The 18,815-nt window shown below is 39.0% G+C and overlaps 1 protein-coding gene across 1 annotated transcript; it reads right to left on the reverse strand.

The window, feature by feature from the left end:
* Nucleotides 1–16,709: 16,709 nt before the first annotated feature.
* On the reverse strand, nucleotides 16,710–17,560 carry LOC100363236 (keratin associated protein 13-like). Its single transcript, XM_087577404.1, has one exon. The coding sequence runs from the start codon at nucleotides 17,479–17,481 to the stop codon at nucleotides 16,969–16,971; it is 513 nt and encodes a 170-aa protein (XP_087433530.1). The 5' UTR covers nucleotides 17,482–17,560; the 3' UTR covers nucleotides 16,710–16,968.
* Between the last annotated feature and the right edge of the window lie 1,255 nt (nucleotides 17,561–18,815).

Consider the following 18,815-nt stretch of genomic DNA (forward strand, 5'->3'; position numbering starts at 1 on the left):
GTGACAGATTGCAGTTAAGACAGGTCACAAGGGCTTTCCTTCTATGGTGCAAGCAGTTTACAGAAGCTAGATAAGCAGTTAGTCAGCTCATTTCCTGTTACCTTACTACGCAAGGTCATGTACTTAAGGGCCTATCTTACGCCCTTTCACCTAGTTCCATACAGAGAGCAGGCTCAAGAAATGTGACCTTTTACCTACTTACTGGCAGAGAGCAGGGTCTGGAATTTAAGGTATTTAGGGCTTCTTAGGGATCAGATAGCATTTTAGCATTTCTAAATTTCTGACTTCTTGGCTGCATTTCTCGTTCTTTCACCTCACCTTACATAGCTTGTTGAGTTTAACATGTGATAACACTGCCATTGAGAGAGACTCACCAAAGACCTGCCTGTGAGTTTCTTGTGGCAGGTGGTTGTTTCTGTGGCCTCAGGGCTTTTGGCAAGCCTTGTGGTTCTTTCAGGATTGAACTACAGCTGCTAGTTCTTGCCTGGGGTCCCCCTGCTTAGAGGGCCAGGGTGCAGCTGCTGAGCTGTGTTTCGTGTTTGCTACAGGACTGAACTGCTGCCCAGGAAGTTCGAGCTCGCCCTCAAAGGACGATTGCTGAACAGGTCCACTTGCCCCATATGCTGATAACTTTTCTCCTCCACTGCCTCTGCGGGGTGGTGGACTAGAGAAGTGGTTGAACCCTTATTAAAAGTAGGTTGCAGGGGGAAAAACGTATGCCTACCTTTACAGCTGCCTTGGCAACACATTCGCGATTTGCATGGGCTAGACAATGGTCCAGAGGCACTAACAAAACTAATTGGCGAGTTATGTGTAAACTGTGCTTTGGCAGGAACAAACGTTTCAAGGTTACTCTAGCCCTCATCTGTCTTCCATGTAACTTTGTCCGTTTTGCCCCCTGAAAACTCTGTATTCCCTGAACTTGGCACCAGGAGACTTTTCAGGGGCTCGAGCCTGCTCTTGGTCTAGATATCAACACAAAGGACTTAAAACTCTAAATTGGCCATATAAGCATAGTTGTCAATAATTGTCTCTGGTGGATCATTTCAGATTTCCAAGCATCTGCCAGCAAGGGTCCTCTCTGCACAGTGGCCGTCAGGAGACCTGAGGGACCCACCAGCTGCCAGAGGCCCTGTGTGGTGGCAGACATTTTACCCTACCCAAAGACGCTTATGCTCCGGCAGTTGGTTTATACCGTCTCTCAGAGCTTCGGGTTTAGCAGCTGCAGCTCCCGAACAATGGATCTGGAAGCTGTTCCTCACTGGCCTGAGGTCTGAGCAGCTTCGTGTTCATAAGTCACGGAGGACATAGGTTCTTCACCGTAATCCGTACTCCACCCTCTTCTGTCCAGTGCGATGTGCCTCTAGGAACTATCAAAGTTTCAGAGAGCAATCCATGGATCCAGGCTCTATTAATTAACCTGTAAACAGGTAAGATCGTCTATGAAACCCTTAACGTCTAGAGGTCTAGCTTCTAACCAAATCTTTAACTTCACTAGTTTGAGAATATTCCTCTTTTGGCTCTCCCAATCAGTTTTTATTTTCTTTTAATTTAGTCACAAACTAATGGCAAAACAAACAAGTGGGAAATGCATAGAGGTTAATGATGATCTATTTGGTAAATTAATGGAATTAGTAGAATAAAATTCATTGTTGGATTATTCAGTGAAAATTATACTGGCACATTCAGAATCAACTTTAAGAGATTAATATAATTCATACTCATGCGTCTTATTTACAAATTGTTGTGATAAAAATAAAAAAGGATGGACAGGTTCTCTTCGGTACCCAGGCAGTCCCTCTCTTGCTAGTTTCGGTTCCCATGGATCATTGGAACTAGCACTAATTTAGTTCAGCAGTACCATGCTGCCCCTAAGTCCTTTCTGACCCAGGCAGCAATTTCTCTACCCATCTAGTTCCCAAGGCAGGTGTCGCTGCCACACAGCCAGTTTCATACAGAGACCGTCATGGTTCTCTTACTGTGGACTCAATTAAGTCGCCACATGAATGGACACACCACACTATAACCTCTGATTTAACTGATAAGATATAATTTGCCTATCCAGACAGCACAAGGTCCTGTACACACCCATCCCTTAAAAATAGTCACAACAACCTGTATCTATGTGCAGAGATGAATCTTAACATCTGCCGCTATGTTCTCCCGGCTCCTTCCTCCTTGCTCCCACTCTCTCTCCCCATTCTAAAACTTTGTTCCTGTCCATCCCATCCAATGACAGGTCTCGTTTTATCTTGTCTGCCTTCACCTGCATAATGACATCAGCCTACAACAAATAGCCAAATAAATAAATGAATAAATAAATAGATAAATAGATAAATATTAGCTAATACAATCAAATGTTCTGACTTCAAAGATGTGCAGTTAGCTTCTTAGTTTTATTTGGAGAAAGATTTTTTTTTTCTTTATTTTACCTTGTTCTATGGAGCTACGTTTAGTCTTGTTATGCCTCTTAGAGAAATTTTACAAACTCTGACAGATTGATATATTTATCCTAGACTTCCGATATGATATCTTTCCTCTCTAAAACTTCTGCTTTCTGTCACTTGGTTACCTTATAAAACAGACTTCATGGGAATCATGTCAAGAAAAGTATATGGGGGCTGGGGATTTAGCTCAGTGGTAGAGCACTTGCCTAGCAAGCGCAAGGCCCTGGGCTCGGTCCCCAGCTCTGAAAAAAAGAAAAAGAAAAAGAAAAAAAAAAAAGAAAAGTTTATGGTGCATTCCTTTCAAATATGGAACATTTATGCTTTTTGAGGAAAATATGAAAGTAGGAAATTACAAATGGGAAAAATTAGGTCCTATGAACAGTTTGGTACAAGTAAAAAGCTTTCTTGGATTTAGTGTTGAGTGGACAAAAGAAAAAATACTCATTGATGTAAATATCTTAGCTATAGTTATCTTTTTTTATATATGAGTAAGCTGCAAGTAAATTATCCTTTGAAAGAATGAATTAAGATCATAGAACGTAAGTTTTCACTTTCTTGGATTTAAAGCTTACCTCAAATACAGCTGGAAAGATCCGTAGTTTGAATCAAACTTTACATTTCCGGTTTGCGATTTCAAAGTTGACTTGAAACTTCCATTTTAGGGTTTTACTATGTATTTCATGTAGAAATAACACACGGATGAAACTGGTAGTGCATTCCTCGGGCCTATAATCAGTTGCCAAAATGACTACTTTTGTATGAATTAAAATTTTAAAAAACTCAAATAATTTCTTTATTTATTTGTAGACCTCTACAGAAATCATGACAAAGAAATTTTAAGAACTGCACTTACTTCTCACAAAAAGTAAAGGAAACCCAAGCGCCATCAGGGTTCACAGCAGGTCCCAGCCCTGGGCAGAAACTGCAATCAAAGAATGAATAAGAAGAATTTAAAATTTTTGAAATAAAAGTTGGAAAACTAGAGGTATATAAAAATATTTGTGGATAGCAAATTGACAGAGTTAATGTGAAATGTTCATAGCACAGACCCAAATAAGGAGCCAGCCTGGAGCTGGAACTCAGATACACAGCAGCTCTCGGAACTTACCTGCTTCTATTCCTTTTCTTTAATTTTTTTTTCTATTTGGCCATTCTCAATACATTTTTTAATTTGTGTAAATATTCTCATATATTTTATAAAACTCCAAATGTCATGAAAAATATATTTAGAGTTATTGTTCTTTAATATAAACATGCATGTTCATGTCAACCTGTAATTTACTATAATGCAAAATATGTATCTGCATAGGTAATAAAAATCTTGTATCATACATGACAAATAAGGTGTTAGAAAATCCAGAATGTTTTTTGCTCCCTCTCTTCCTTCTCCTCTTCTTTCTCCTTTCTCCCCCTTTTTCTCCTCCTCCTCCTCCTTCTCCTTCTCCTTCTCCTCCTTCTCCTTCTCCTTCTCCTTCTCCTTCTCCTTCTCCTCCTCCTCCTCCTCCTTCTCCTTCTCCTTCTCCTTCTCCTTCTCCTTCTCCTTCTCCTTCTTCTTTTTGAGTTAAAGTTTCTCTGTGTAGTTCTACCTGTCCTGGAACTCACTAATGTAGACCAGGCTGCCCCAGACTCAGAGATCTGCTTGTCTCTGCCTCCCTAGTGCTGGGATTAAAGCCTTATATTATCACAGCCTGGCTCTTTTAACTAAACATGCTTTCCCCCTACATATACTTCTGTTTTGTTGGAAGCAAATTTAGGACAGAATTTTAATGTGTAGAATTAGTTATAAATAAGCCACCCTCTCCCCAATAGACCAGTGTAAAAGACCTTAAGATATTGAGTACATATGGGTGTCAAATCCTCTGTTTGTCATTTAGGGCAAGTCTCAGAGGAGAATCATACTACATTAAAATGGAGATACAGAATGAAGTCTTGCAACCGGTAGAGGGAAATTAATATATCCTTGGAAAGGCAGTTCCTGGGATACTAATGGGGCCTTATAAATAAGCCAAACTTGAACAAGGAACACTAGTTTCACATTTGTTTACAATTGTTTCTCATGAGCAATTTGTTCAATCCGCTTCTCATAAATTACACAGTCGTTTATAAGAAAAAACCATGGCAGAACAAGAAATCAGATTGTAAGAACAGAAGCCTAGACCCCCAAGTTATTACTTGCTTTAGGTCATGTTATGTAAGCAACCTTAAAGGTCTTGAATAACCAACCATAAGAGACTGTAAAGCATCCCAGCTTGGTTTAAGCATGATTTGGGCTTAATGTAGCTGTCTTTAACTCGCGAAGAGGAAAATGCGTTTGCTGTCATCGGAGCTTCATATTGAACACTCTGTTATAAACTCGAAGTAACCAAAATTGAGATTCCAGTTGATGATGCTTCTAGATTTCTGTAAAGTGGAAATTGATCTGACAAGCTCTTTCAGGAAATGGGAGGGAGACTAATGGAATATTTACGTGAGGAAATCAGGGAAAGGGACAGTTAGAGTGATAGGTACATTGAAGTGCACACAAAATGAAATCTTCGTATTTCATCACAATGCCTACTGGAGTGACTACTGTGGAAAATAAAATAAAATATTAGGGATACAGTATCATTCTGCTGGGTATTTATGTCAACTCTGCACACATTAGAGTTGGAAAAAGTAACTTCAATTGAGAAAAATGGCCCACAACATTGTCCTGTGGATCAGACTATGTAAATTTTTTGATTGATAATTGATGTGCAAGGGCACACTGTTCATGGTGCCTCTAACTAGGAATGGTGGCCTTGGATGCTGTTGGAGAGCAGGCTGATCAAGCTATAGAGAGAAAGCCAGTAAACAGCATTCCTTCCTGGCCTTGGCTTCAGTGCTGCCTTGGGTTCCTGCACTGATGAACCCACTCGCTGTAAGATTAAGTAAACCTGTGATCCAAGTTGCTTTTGGCTTTGGTATTTTATGGTAGTAACAGAAGCTCTAACCAAGGCAGGTGACAGATTTGTTTGTCACCTGTCGTTCATTGTGTAATGTTATTGGGGTGCAGAGGGTAATTCGAGAGGCCATATTAAACTAAGATGGCAGGGCTATTAGGTATTAACATAATGGTACCATTGAAAAGTGGTGCTTTATTTATAATTTCTTATTTGTTTATCAAAAAATTTATTTATTTATTATTTAGAGAGTTCTGCCTGTCTGTACACTTGCACACCAGAAGAGGGCATAGAATTCCATATAGATTGTTGTGAGCTAACACACGTTTTTCTGGGAATTGAACTCAAAACTTCCAGAAGAGCATCTGAGGCTCTTAACCTCTGAGCCATCTCTCCAGCCCTATTTATTTATTTTTAAGGGTAGCAAAGGGACATGTTGTATGCATTTTTTCACATCTGTACTTATTTTAAAGAGAATTAAATACTTAAAGTATACCAAAGATCTACACAGTTGTCAATTCTAAAGTCAATCCCTTTGATGGTCAAAGCCAAAAGGAAGACAGAGCACATCACAGAGTTAGTAGAGCTAAAACAAATGAACCAAGCAGACTGAGTTGGCTTCTTTTAGTGTCAATTGCATTCTACAAAGATGCTATGGACTGTGAAATAGACAATTCCTGATCATTTCTCCTAAGACAATATGATGGTTATGTTCCTGCAAGCCTGTGGTTAGCATTTGCTGATCAATGCATAGACTTGTTCAACACGTGTTTATATATGTTTATGTTAAAACATCACACAGCCACACAGACACCCACACATATACAGACACATACACAGAGAAAGAGACACACAGAGACAGTATACACTCACACACACACACACACACACACACACACACACACACACATTTATTTACGACTCATACTAAACTACCAGTCAGCTACAGTTCAGCTTATTCCAGAATTAAGTTACCTAACATATTTTTTCCTAACCCAGAATTTATTGATTTCTCATTTTAACAGAATTCATTGATTTTTCTCTAGGCTTTTCAGATGAAAGGATCTATGATGTGGAGACTTGTGGATGGACACTCAGAGTTAAAGTGCTGTGGTTAGCATACTTAAGACTTTCAGGAATAAAACTGGAATTCTTTAGGAGACAAAACATATTTCCAAACACTAATTTTTTAAAGGAATTTAAAAATGATAAGTACAATAAAAAACAGAAATTATACTAAGAATTAGGTACTAGAGAAGAAAATCTATCCTATAACTCAAGTATAAGATACATAAAGATTTCTTCACAGCAGCAATGTTGCCACATCAAATGAGTTGGTCAGAAAATTCGTTGTTATGCGAGATTAGAGAGAGAGAAAAGGAAGGTGACACTCTCCTCATCTGCAATCGCCAGTCACTAGATGTCAGGGATAACCCTCTCCCGCTCACAATGACAATGACAGTTTATATTTTTCTCCTATTAGCATGATGCTACAGACTGAGTAGGTAATAATGAAAGGTTTATTTTAGATTATCATTGCGGTATATGGACAAGGGTATAGACCCACTTCTTGAGATGATTTTCTCACTGGCAATGTCCAGAGGCTATGTGTTCACCACAAGGCAAAACTCAGAAAACAAACTGTGAACGACCATGATTTTTCTATGTGTCATGATATAAATACTACAGCATAAATTCATTCACACACACACATATATGTATCTGCATATATTGGCATTTACGGACACACTTATAATTTGATCATTATGGCTTTACTTCATTATTCCTTTGTACATGTATCTGCTAGGTTATAATTTTATTATGCTCCTTTTTGGAACTTTCAAGGTTAGCAATAAAATTTCTACTTTTCAAATTTTTCAACCTTAATGTCATATAGTCCTTGTTTTACCTGTTCCAGAGTAGCTTACGATTATATACTCATCCCTGCTGTTTCTTTGCCTTAGCTTCCCCTCCATAGAGCAATGCTGTTTGGCCTCTTCTTGAGCTCAGATTGCTCTGTTAGTAACCCTGAGCCATGACACTCATGGCTTCTAAGCACCAGCAGTACAGGCTACCCCTGCTCCATGCTTGTTTGTTTTTTTTTTAGTTCATGACGTCGCTGAACTTCCTACATCACAAGAGAGACCCCACGTATAGGCTTTTAATACTTGGAAATGTTTCCACAGAAGGAGAATGAGTGGGTTAACCTTTACAAAGCCTTCACAATTATTTGTGTATTGATCATGAGTAGCTGTGTACTAACACCCATGTCTGGTGCCAGTTATAGATAGCTTGAACCACTATGTGGGTGCTGGAATTTGAACTTCTATCTTCTCAAAAAAGCACCAACTCCTCTCAACTTTCTGAGCCATCTCTTCAATTCCCCAAACCCTTTTAAGCAATATAAAAATTGTTCCTATAACATGAGAAAAAAAGAGAAAGAAATGTCATTTCAATGTATTCGTAGAAAGTCCTGACCCAGAAAACAGGAGCATACCAGACATACCAGAAGGAAGAGGAGGGACATTTCTGGTCAGATTGACAAGTTGATTGATGCAAATAGGCATGATATTTCTCATACAGGATAGTTAATTGGTTTGCATAATAATGAAAACATTATGTGCCCATAAATACCATGTGTAATAAAAGACTGAGATTACAAAAACATGTCCGTAGATTTACTAGTATTCAAATGGGACAGTTAAAATGGAGGGATGACCACCTTATAGATTTCAATGCCTGCGGTCAAGAGTACATAAAAACAAAAGTCATGGTGATCTAAATGCCACAGTGAAACTGACGGTTTTCTAAGTATAGCTCAGAAACACTCACACCCTCTGTCAATGTGTTCCTAAACAACTGCTCTGAGGTTGTATTCTTACAGTCCTCTGGGGATATCTGTAAAGCATTAATCCTCCGGGACTCCTGTGCTTGTGGGTCTTCCTTCTCCAAAAACCTGATCTACAGGACTAACAGCTGATATCTTGATATCTGTTAACTGGGCTCATGTCCCACAATGGCTAAAAGGAGATTTTTTTTCCCCATGAATCCACCTGCTACCAGACATCCTATGTGCTATGTAGCCACTGCCTGGCATCCTTCTCATTACCAGGGATTTTGATGCCTTGTAGTCTCTACCAGATTGCTTATAGACGACCTCTGGGCTCCGGTGAATGTTGATGGCATTGCCTTGCCTTAGACCTAGTAGCTTCTACTCACTGGGCTATAGATCCAGAGGCTTTCAAACTCAGACTAGAGAAACAATTAATCAAGTCAAACAAAAGTTCTGTCGTTCTTTTTCAAAGACTGAATAAAAATTCATGCCATCGTAGTGCATTTTTAGGACGAAAACATATAATTCACCTTAAGCTCTATTTACTTAGTCTGTTTGATGCTGACTGACAAAAACAATTAACTTCTTAATGCCCATTAAACAATTTATCTGTGAATTATTTATATAAGAAGGAAGCCAGTAGAAGCTTTTTTAAAAATTAGAATTGTGGTCGAAAGTTAATGATAAGTTAATTCTTCTCTTTCCACTCACCTGAAAGCATGCACAAGAGTCATAAATGCTTATTTCCACAAAAAAGTTGAAAACAAGAATGATCATATACAGACTGTTGCATAGGAATTGAAACAAACTTGAGCTGCATCAGCCTTGAGAATATGACTGTGACTAACCTTACCCTAGTTCACTAAATCACAAGTGCACTCCTCTGTAGATGTATAATCCACAAGTCTCTAACTATCCTCAGTAATTGATCAAGCATCACCCATGCACCAAAAGGCAAGATCAGACCAAATGGCAGCACAGTGTGGTCTAAGGAAGCCCTGAACACCAATTGGTTATCTACTATGAAGCGGCAATCCCTGTATGAAAACATACATATAAGTAACTTATACAGACTGAGATTAAATTTAGGCACACGTATGTGAAGGGATATACACACATGCGTGTGGCAGGAAGTGATGAAATAAGATATGAATTTGAAAGGGAACAAGAAGAGGTATATGGGAAGGTGTGGAGGGAAGAAAGGATATGGAGAAGTGATGCAATTATAATTTCATAAATACAAGAAAAAGGTACTGAAGAAAAATGATGTACATATTACAAACATGCAAGAATGATTGTACTAGATATGACAGACATAGGTGACTTTACAGATCACAACATTAACCTTGCAGCATACATGAGGCCCTTGAGACGGAGAAGATCCCCTGTTTAGAAGAAGAAAGCTAGGAGCAGACCTGCTGGTTCCTGAGTTCCATTTTGACAGGCTTTGGTCATTGGCTCAACCAGAGCTCTTTCCCCAGATCTCTTCCTTACTCTCTTCCCAGTCAGCATCACCACTCCAAAAAGAACCCCACAGTAACAGTTTCTAGGGTTTTATTGAAAATCTACAAACATTCTATTCAACTTTTGTCAAGAGAAACTGAAACAGTAGCACCAAGTTCCTCCCTGTAGCCTGCAATTTATTTTGTTCTTAATTTGCATGGATTATAAAAAGGTCTAAGTTATCTCTCTGTGTGTGTGGTTCCATAATCTGCAGTCAAAACTTAATAGAGATCCTGAAAACACGACATTAATGTTAAGGAATATAGTTTGTCTAAACTGGAGTCATCAGTACTTGTTAATGTTACCACAGATATTAGAGTGCTTCAAGGCCTCTGGAAAAAATTCTAGTCAGAAAAGCAAAATTCCTCTGGAGAAGTAGATGCAGTAGTAATTATATAGTAAGATAATGACACCGTCACACACAACTGGTGATTGTAGTGCTGTAGACAATAAATATGTAATATCTCAATTGGCATTGCTGTTATATACCATACTATCTCCTAAAGTTGCAATTAAGATATGAATTTGATCTTATCATTATATGTAACATTCTATTTTCACACAAATATCTCTTGAGCAACAGCTAACCCTAGGCTTGTTCCAACTCTTTAATATGTAATATGTTACATTTTTGTCTTACAGTTGGTGGTACTGAGGATGGAATTCAGGGGGTTGCATCAGAAACCTCTGTGCTACTGAGAAGTACCTTTAGCTTTTAGTCCCTGTCTTAAGAGTTTTACTGATGTGAAGTGGCACCATGACCCAGGCAAGTCCTATAAAGGACAACATTTATCTGGGGCTGACTTGCAGGTTTAGAGGTTCAGTCCATAATCATCAAGTCAGGAGCATGGCAACATCCAGGCAGGCATGGTGCAGGAGGAGCTGAGAGTTCCACCTCTTCATCTGAAGGCTGCTAATGGAAGACTGTCTTCTAGGCAGCTAGGGTGAGGGTCTTATAGCCCACACCCACAGTGACACACCTACTCCAACAAGGCCACACCTCCTAATAGTGCCACTCCCTAAGCCAAACAGGTACAAACCATCACAGCCCCCAAGCATTAACATAATTTTCAGTTCACCGGGATGAAATCATGTTTCTCTTTATGCTCTGGATGCTCAGATTTGGACAGATACAGCCCTGCTTGAAACAGATAACTACACCTCTGATAGGGTCCCATATCTCCCAGACCTCCACCTTTCTCCTGTCTTCTCAACCATTAACCATACTTATCAGTTCTGTGAATCTCAAACCTAGTGGTTTAAATCTTTATCTGCTACTATTCAGGCAACAGTATTTCTAGGAATGGCTAATCCTTCTGTTCCCAGCCAACCTGTAGTGATTTCTCGGGAACAATGCATGGATTGTGATTACCTGGAAAAGGCTTGAGTCGTTTCTATTCAAGGGATTTCACAATTTCCATTGTGGATTCTTGTCACGTTAGAGATTACAGATAACAGCTTTACTTCCCCTGAACTTCCATATTTTCCATTAGTCATGCTTCAGTACCATGTTGTCAAATTCTTATCGGTGCCAGTCAGTATTCAAAATAACATTCATCTAATGATTCTGTAGAGAATGCCTATGAGCAAATGCTTTATTATTTTCCAAGAGAATATGTTCCTTCATGTGAGTCCAGAATGATAAAAATTAAAACATTTTAAAATGAGCCTGCTTTCAATTTTTCTGAACCTACCACTAGTGGCTTAATAGAAATTAGGCAAATAATTATTAACTTACTAGAATATCCAGCCTGCGATGAACTATTCTCAGCATATAGAAAACATTTCAATTGCCCTTGGTGGTACATGCCTGTCACTGTGACAGACAGAAGCTGAGACAGGAAACTTATGAGTTCCAAGCTGTCTTCTACTGAATGAATTTAAAGCCAGCATGAGTTGCTGGTGGGACATTATCTCAAAATAAAGAAACAAACAAAAATCTTAACCTCATGAGATACTGTTTTTCTTCAAAGACAGTAAACAACAGTAGATTCAATAAAGGTCATAAAGTCTACCATGGATATGCAAGTCTGTGTTTTGTTATGATCAGAATAAAAGGATGGATCCTTGATTCATGACATACAGTTTCATGACCTCCAAACTCATTGACCATTTATTACTAGTTCTGTCTGAACATTCTGTATAAACCAAATTATGATTCTCTCTAAACATAATACACTCTTTCTGCTTCATTCATTTTACTTTGCCCTCTTTTATATTCCTCTATCTCTTTTCTTGTCTAGTCAGATTTTCATGATCAAACAGTACCCACTTGAAGATTACCCTATCAAATAGAACTTCTTCCTCCAAGATAATCTGAAAAATCTGGTCTGCAAAAACCCTAGAAGAGTCAATTCCCATTGTTGGTTTATCAAGCTGAAAAAAATCTTCAGTCTATTCATTGACCATCAAAGATGCTAGGATAAACATAGTGTGATAAGTTGGTGAGAGCAAATAAACACAACAATAAATAAAATATATACCAACCAATACTCAATAACACATCAAAGAAGCTGAAGACACAAAAATGATTTGTTTATTGTGAAGACCTAAAACAATCAGAATACTATGTGGTAATTAAAATTATTATATTCATAACTAGATAGATGGTTAGATGGCTAAGTTGCTTGCTGTCTGTCTCATTGTGAGGACTAAGTTCCCAACACCCACCCCCAACACACACACGGAGAGACAGAGAGACAGAGAGATACCGAGAGAGGCAGAGACACACAGAGACAGAATTGAGTATGGTTGTAGGTGTTTGTAACCCAAGTTCTGGGAAGAGACAGGAGGATCGCTCTGACTCCCTGGCCAGTCTATCTAGATGAAATAGAGATCTTCAAGTACAGCAGATAAGTTTTGTTTTAAAAATAAGGTGGAGAGAGATACAGGGAAGGCATCTAGGATTGAACTCTGTCCTTCAGATGCACCTATATATGCCCAGGAACACACCACATGGACATTCCTTCAAGATGCCTCCCATGCACACCAAGAGACAGTGCACACTAGTTACCTGTATGCAGATATCTCTGTGATTGCACAACAAAGGACGGAAGGACTGAGGGGAAGCTCTATGTCTTGTTAGACAAATGCTTACAATTTTCAACGTTGTCAACCTTACTCTTTAAAACCAGTTCACTTGTTTGTGAAAACATAAGAATTGAATGGTCTGTTATTTGGAAAGCTATGTGATAAGGCAGTCTCATATACTGTCCTAAATCATTAAGTAGTTTCTTACTGCTTTAATGAGTAAGGAGACAATGATCAATCGTATCCCTGCAGACTTTTACAGAGCATGCCACCATAATACTCTAAAACTAAAGTTCATCATTTTTTTTACTCTCAATAATTCATGAAGTGGCTTTAGCTTTGCAACAGGACATCTCAAGATGTTGCTCTTAGAAGCTCTTCTCCTGGCCCAACTACATACCCTCTACTTATTTTTAAGTCAATTCTAAATGTCACTTCTGTGGGATTTTTTTTCTGAACATGAACTTTTAAGACTAGAAATTTTTATGTGTCTCTTTTAGCATCAGTAATTTTATACCCATGGGTATTTGTCATACATAGCTATTTGTTTAATATATGACTTTTCTAGTTGCATGTCTGATGATGATATGGATTATACATTTTCCCAATACTATTATTCTTTCCCTACAGGCATGAACTACTATATTAAAAATATGTTTAACAACATTTGTCTACATAGATCCCACGATGATAGGAAATTGGTGGCATATCTTGATTGTTCCTTCCTGAACATTCCTGAAATTAGATGCATTTAAGGCTTCAAAAACATCCCAGATTTGGGAGTATTCACATGTACAAAATAAGAAAACCTCAGAAAATCTCCAGCTTAAACTTGAAATTCAATTATATTCCTCCTAAATACCTTTTATGTACAGCCTGCAGATAATATTTATAAAACATTTTTATGTCATTTGTGCACTGACTACAACTTCAAGTACAAGAAGGTGACATTGAAAATTTTCAGAAGTGAAATTATTAGAGTAGTGATGCTAACTTGTATAGTAATAACAACAACAACAACAACAACAATAGCTTGAAGGAAAACCTAAGGACAAATATGGAGCAACTTAGGGTGAGGGTGGGGGAAGACTCAGCAGCCTTGCCAATCACTGGTGAGCTAAGCCTTGACCAGCCAAAGCAGTTGAAGCAATGCCTGGAAATAACTCCTGAGAGAATTCCTGGAAACTAGTCACAGCGGTTCTTGGAAACCTGCACAGAAAACCAGTTGGTTAACAGATGGTTATTAGCCTTGGGGATTGATTATAATTGTGAGCTGCAAATGCCTCATTTGTGAGCCTCTGTGTTCAAAATCTTTGGCTTAGTATGTGTGTGCCTCAGTGTGCTTGAAGAGGTTGCTGGAGAGCCGAGGTGACTAGCTGTAATCCTGAAAACTGCTGGCTGGCCTCCTGTTAATTACAGAAGATAAAATTTACTTACAAATCAGCAGACCACAATTTGCTGTCATGTGTTTAATTGTTGGAATAGAGAAAGACTAAGGACTGTATGCTGGGAAGTTTAGCTCTATAGAATTGAAGGCTAATTACATTGCTGGTGACACTTACTTTGGTGTAATTTGTGGTGTTGGTGTTGGTGGTGGTTATTAAACACTAGGACAGTGTATTGTGTCCTGCCTGGTGTAATTGTCTTATGCACTCAATGTAAACTTAACACAAACGAACAAACAAACAAAAATCCCACAGGACGAGACTACATGCAGCATTCCCACCCTACCTACATTGTGGACCTCTGAAATAACCCAGTTAGTTTGGTGCTGAAGTTCAGTGCTACAACACAAAGGGAGCATTGTACCATATATCATTGGCCCACGAGGAGAGCAAGATTTTAAATTCAATATGCATGTTTGATTATCTCATAATAAAACCCCTCATTTTGTACAATGAATACATTCGGATAGCATTTTTAAAATTCAAAGTGGAATTTTTACTGAATATATCCTCTTTATATCTTCCTAATCGAGTAATTATAATTTAAAGACTGTACATATGGACCCCATGTACTATCCTTTTGCAGAAAGGTATTCATGAGTCTGAAATCTTGGGACGGTAACACATTAACCTCTGCCTGGTCAGGAACCTAAAGAGTCTTTCCAAACTTAGCTACTGCCTGTGCTCTCTGATTTAGGAAACTTGACAATTTATCTTGGGTGTTGGTTACAAACATAAGGATGACAGAGATCGTGAAAACCTAAAAATGCTATACAAAAGACTGAATTCACTATTTTCCATAGCAACATTTATGATATTGCTAGGTAATTTCCACCCCAAATCTCACTTCATTGTTACTTCCCCCCCCCCGAAAACTATATAAGCATCATAATTGTTTGCAAAAATCAGTGATGAAGGAAGGAAAGGCAGAGGTCCCAGAGGAAGGAAAGTGTCAGCTGTGAAGGAAAAGCGTCTGCCCAGGAAGTTGGGAATACAGAGTAACAGAGTGTGATTGCAAGCATAGGGCTACAGTAACCATGTTGTAACCTCTGAAAATCCACCCAATTCTTCTGTTTCTGTTTCTTCCTCCTCATAAAAAGTGCATACAACACAATGAACTCTGCCTGCCACTGCTTTCATAAGGTGACACTTAGTTACTGCCCTGGAGGAGGAGGAAGTAAGCATGACGACATGAACAGGGGTGAGGTTATGATCAGCATTTTGACAGGTGTCCAATACACTGCACTCCACTCCTAATTTCAGAGAATGGTTCACATAAAACATGCCATTATTAATTTGATATGAACACTGACTCCTTATATTATCAAGTTAGTTGTTTTGCCCTATAGGTTGTGTGTGTGTGTGTGTGTGTGTGTGTGTGTGTGCGTGTGTGTGTGATTTTAAAACTATTTCTTCTAAGAAAGAAGATGATGTAACCAGATTATTCATGCTCAGTTCAAGAGGTCATTGAGTCAGTTTTGATAACAATAAAGGATTTTACGTAATCCCTCGGATTTAATTCACATATTGGCAAACAATACAGATGCAACTTTATACCTGCTGAATGTAGCTATTCAGTTTGTTGTTTTCCTACTTACACAAATGAAAATGATTTTAACACCCTCAAAATATTAATTGATTATTAATTAATTGATAATTAATTAATTAATTATGAGGACTGAAGAACTTCTGCACAGTAGTTTCAGCAACTGAGAATTAACACACACACACACACACACACACACACACAGAGAGAGAGAGAGAGAGAGAGAGAGAGAGAGAGAGAGAGAGAGAGAGAGAGATTACTCTTCTCTGTTAAAATCCTTCATGTTTATATCCTTCATGGGAATGTAAGCCATATTCTTCTTACATTCTTCAAGTTTCTGACACATTCTACCCTTTGAAATGCATGGTGGTGTCACAATTTTAACAAGAGTAATCAGTTCTCTGGTGTCTTTAGCTAAGCAGGAGCTGCATGCACAAACTCGAAGTGCTCAGGAATAGCTGCACCAAGAAGAAAAGAATGCCTTGAAACCTGGTGAAATCAATGCGACACCCTTAGCCCTCTGTAGGTCAAGCCTCATAGTTATCATGATCAATGCTAATTAAGGCATTCCACATTTTTCTTATTCATAAACCAAATAGCTGACAAACAAACAAACAAACAAACAAAAAATGACACAACAAAGGAGAGATTTATTTGGCTCAGGATTTGAGGATCTATCTCACCACAGTTGGGAAGGCATTGAGGTAGAGGCGGCTTTGTCACAGCAGCAGTTATGTGAGGCTGATGCTCACATCTCGATGGTCCAGGCAAATAGACAGAACAATCTGGATGAGCTGTAAACCCCAAAGGCTCGCTCCCTCTCCGCCCCTTCTTCCTGTTCAATCCCACCCTGTAAAGGTTCCACAAACTTCCAAAATCATACCCTCAGCTTCAGGCCATATAATGAACAGAGGAGCCCCTGTTGTTCCTTTTTATATTCAAGCCACAATCCATTATTTGTAAATGAAAACATTAAACACATAGTTTTGCAACAGAAACAAGAGTTTATTAAGATAAAATCAATTGATTTTGTAACTTTGGGAGAAGTGAAACTTTATCAATTTTATGAACAATGTGAATGAATTTTTCATCAGTCTTGCAGTTTGACAGAATTTCAAAATTAAGGGTTGGAAAGGAAAAAGATAATGAAGAAAAGTTCAAGAGTTCTGAAGGATAAAATGAAAAGACAATTTTACTGCAGATTCTGCATTCAGTATGGGGCAAGGGAGACTCAACAGATTAGTCAACAGAAGCCAGATGTGTAGAATGGCTGGTAACAAGGATAGAAATCCCTCCAAGGGAATGAAAGTGGGGTGCAGACAGCAGATCTGTAATATCTGGTAGGAAAGCTATAGACTCCACAATTCAGGGATCCGAACCCACTAGATCCACAGCCAACTGGGTAGCAGATTCTAGATCCATAACCCAGGGAACTGCAGCTTCTGGACCCAAAGCTCAGCGAGCCAGCATATGTCCCCTGGCAGGGACTGCAGGGTGTGTAGCTCCTGGGGTAGTAGCAGGGCTTCTGGCAGGGGCTGGACACCACACAGGACCTCTGGCAGCTGGTGGGCTCGACGCAGGTCTCCTGGCAGCCACTGTTCAGAGAGGATCCAAGCTGACAGGTGCTGGGAGAGCAGCTGGTAGTGGTGTAGACCAGGTTGCTGGGGTAGGAAGAGGCAAGGCAGGATCCTGAGGAGGGCAGGCAGCTCCTAAGGGAGCGGGAGGAGAAATTTCCAGAGCAGCAGCTGTAGGCCATGGTGAGAGGAGATGAGAGCTCAGCTGGATCTAAGAGGGAGATTGTGAGTTTGAATGTCACCTTGTGGAGAGCTGGGTTTATATAGTCGCAGAAGAAGGTGTGGTACCCAACAGTCTCATACTTGATGCATTTGTGTGCTTCCTGGTTTACAAATGTGTAACTCGGTAATCTCTGTAATTGTAGTTGCATTTGAATAGTTTTCTACACAGTATATTTATGAGTGTTGTAACAAAGGCCAAAGAGCTACTCCTATCTACAAAATGCTATGACTATTTTATATTAACGCCTGCCCCCTCCTAGTTGTGGAAGCCCTTTCCACTCTCTACTCTATACTGCTTGCATGGGCTTGATTGAACATTTCTGCTTCTGCTGGTGAAGAGCTCTCTAAAACTTGAGAAGGAGATAGTGTTAATTATCTGGTTGCTGGTATTTTCACATGGATGGAAGTATTCATAGGAATGGTCCATCTTGTCAACCTCCATTGCCATTCTGCCAAATCCCCTTATTGTAATTTCATTCAGTGATAAGAGAACACAATTATACCATGGGCTACACTTACACATTGTGTATCAAGTCGAATAGAGACCAACTCAAAATAGATAGATGCTAAGGGAATAAGAGAAGAAGCAAGAGACTGAACCCAGGCATTTAAAAGGATCTCATCAGAAACAGTTTCACTTGAATAAAAGGAGAAAATAGGTATATAATATAAGTGAAGGGATAGTGACTGTTTCCTTGTTGTTGGGTTTATAAATTTTAAAACAAGAACTTGCAATAATGTCTTGGAGCTGTATTGGAGTGAGTGATTGTCTGTCTGATCTTCCTCAATGTTCAGACTGAAGGTGTCAGCCTTTCCCACTCTTCTTGTCTTATTTCAATGCCTGTATAATAAATTTTTCTAAATTAACAATGCTTAAAATTTCTTCTTATCGTTCCATCATCTGCATTTATAATCATTGATGTTTTCTAACCATTACAGCATACTTCTCCTTCTCATGTTTTGGGTATCTAGTGACTTCTTGTTAGTGATATGTCCTTGTACCCAACTACACTTTCCTTCCTAAGTATGATTTCTAATCCTTTCCTAGCGTTCTTTTGTTTTAGGGGGTATGTGAATGTGTAGAGCTCCTCTTCTCCCCCCTCCTCCTCATTTTCTTCCTGTTCCTACTCTTTCTGCTCCTCCTCCTCTTCCTCCTACTCTTTTCCTCTCCTTTTCTCTCCTTCCATCCATTCTTTCCTCCCTACCTTCTACCTCTTTTGCCTTTACATTTTACTTTGTCTTTTATTTTCTTCTTTGCTTTCTTTCATTTTGATTTGCTATTGTTTTCATAGCA

The sequence above is a fragment of the Rattus norvegicus genome, chromosome 11, assembly GCF_021556685.1.
Source record: "Rattus norvegicus strain SHRSP/BbbUtx chromosome 11, alternate assembly SHRSP_T2T, whole genome shotgun sequence".
NCBI classification, from domain to species: Eukaryota; Metazoa; Chordata; class Mammalia; order Rodentia; family Muridae; genus Rattus; species Rattus norvegicus.

Bases quoted from the DNA above. Each gene is read 5' to 3' on its own strand.
- LOC100363236 (XM_087577404.1), bottom strand. From the start codon at position 17,481: ATGGCCTACAGCTGCTGCTCTGGAAATTTCTCCTCCCGCTCCCTTAGG.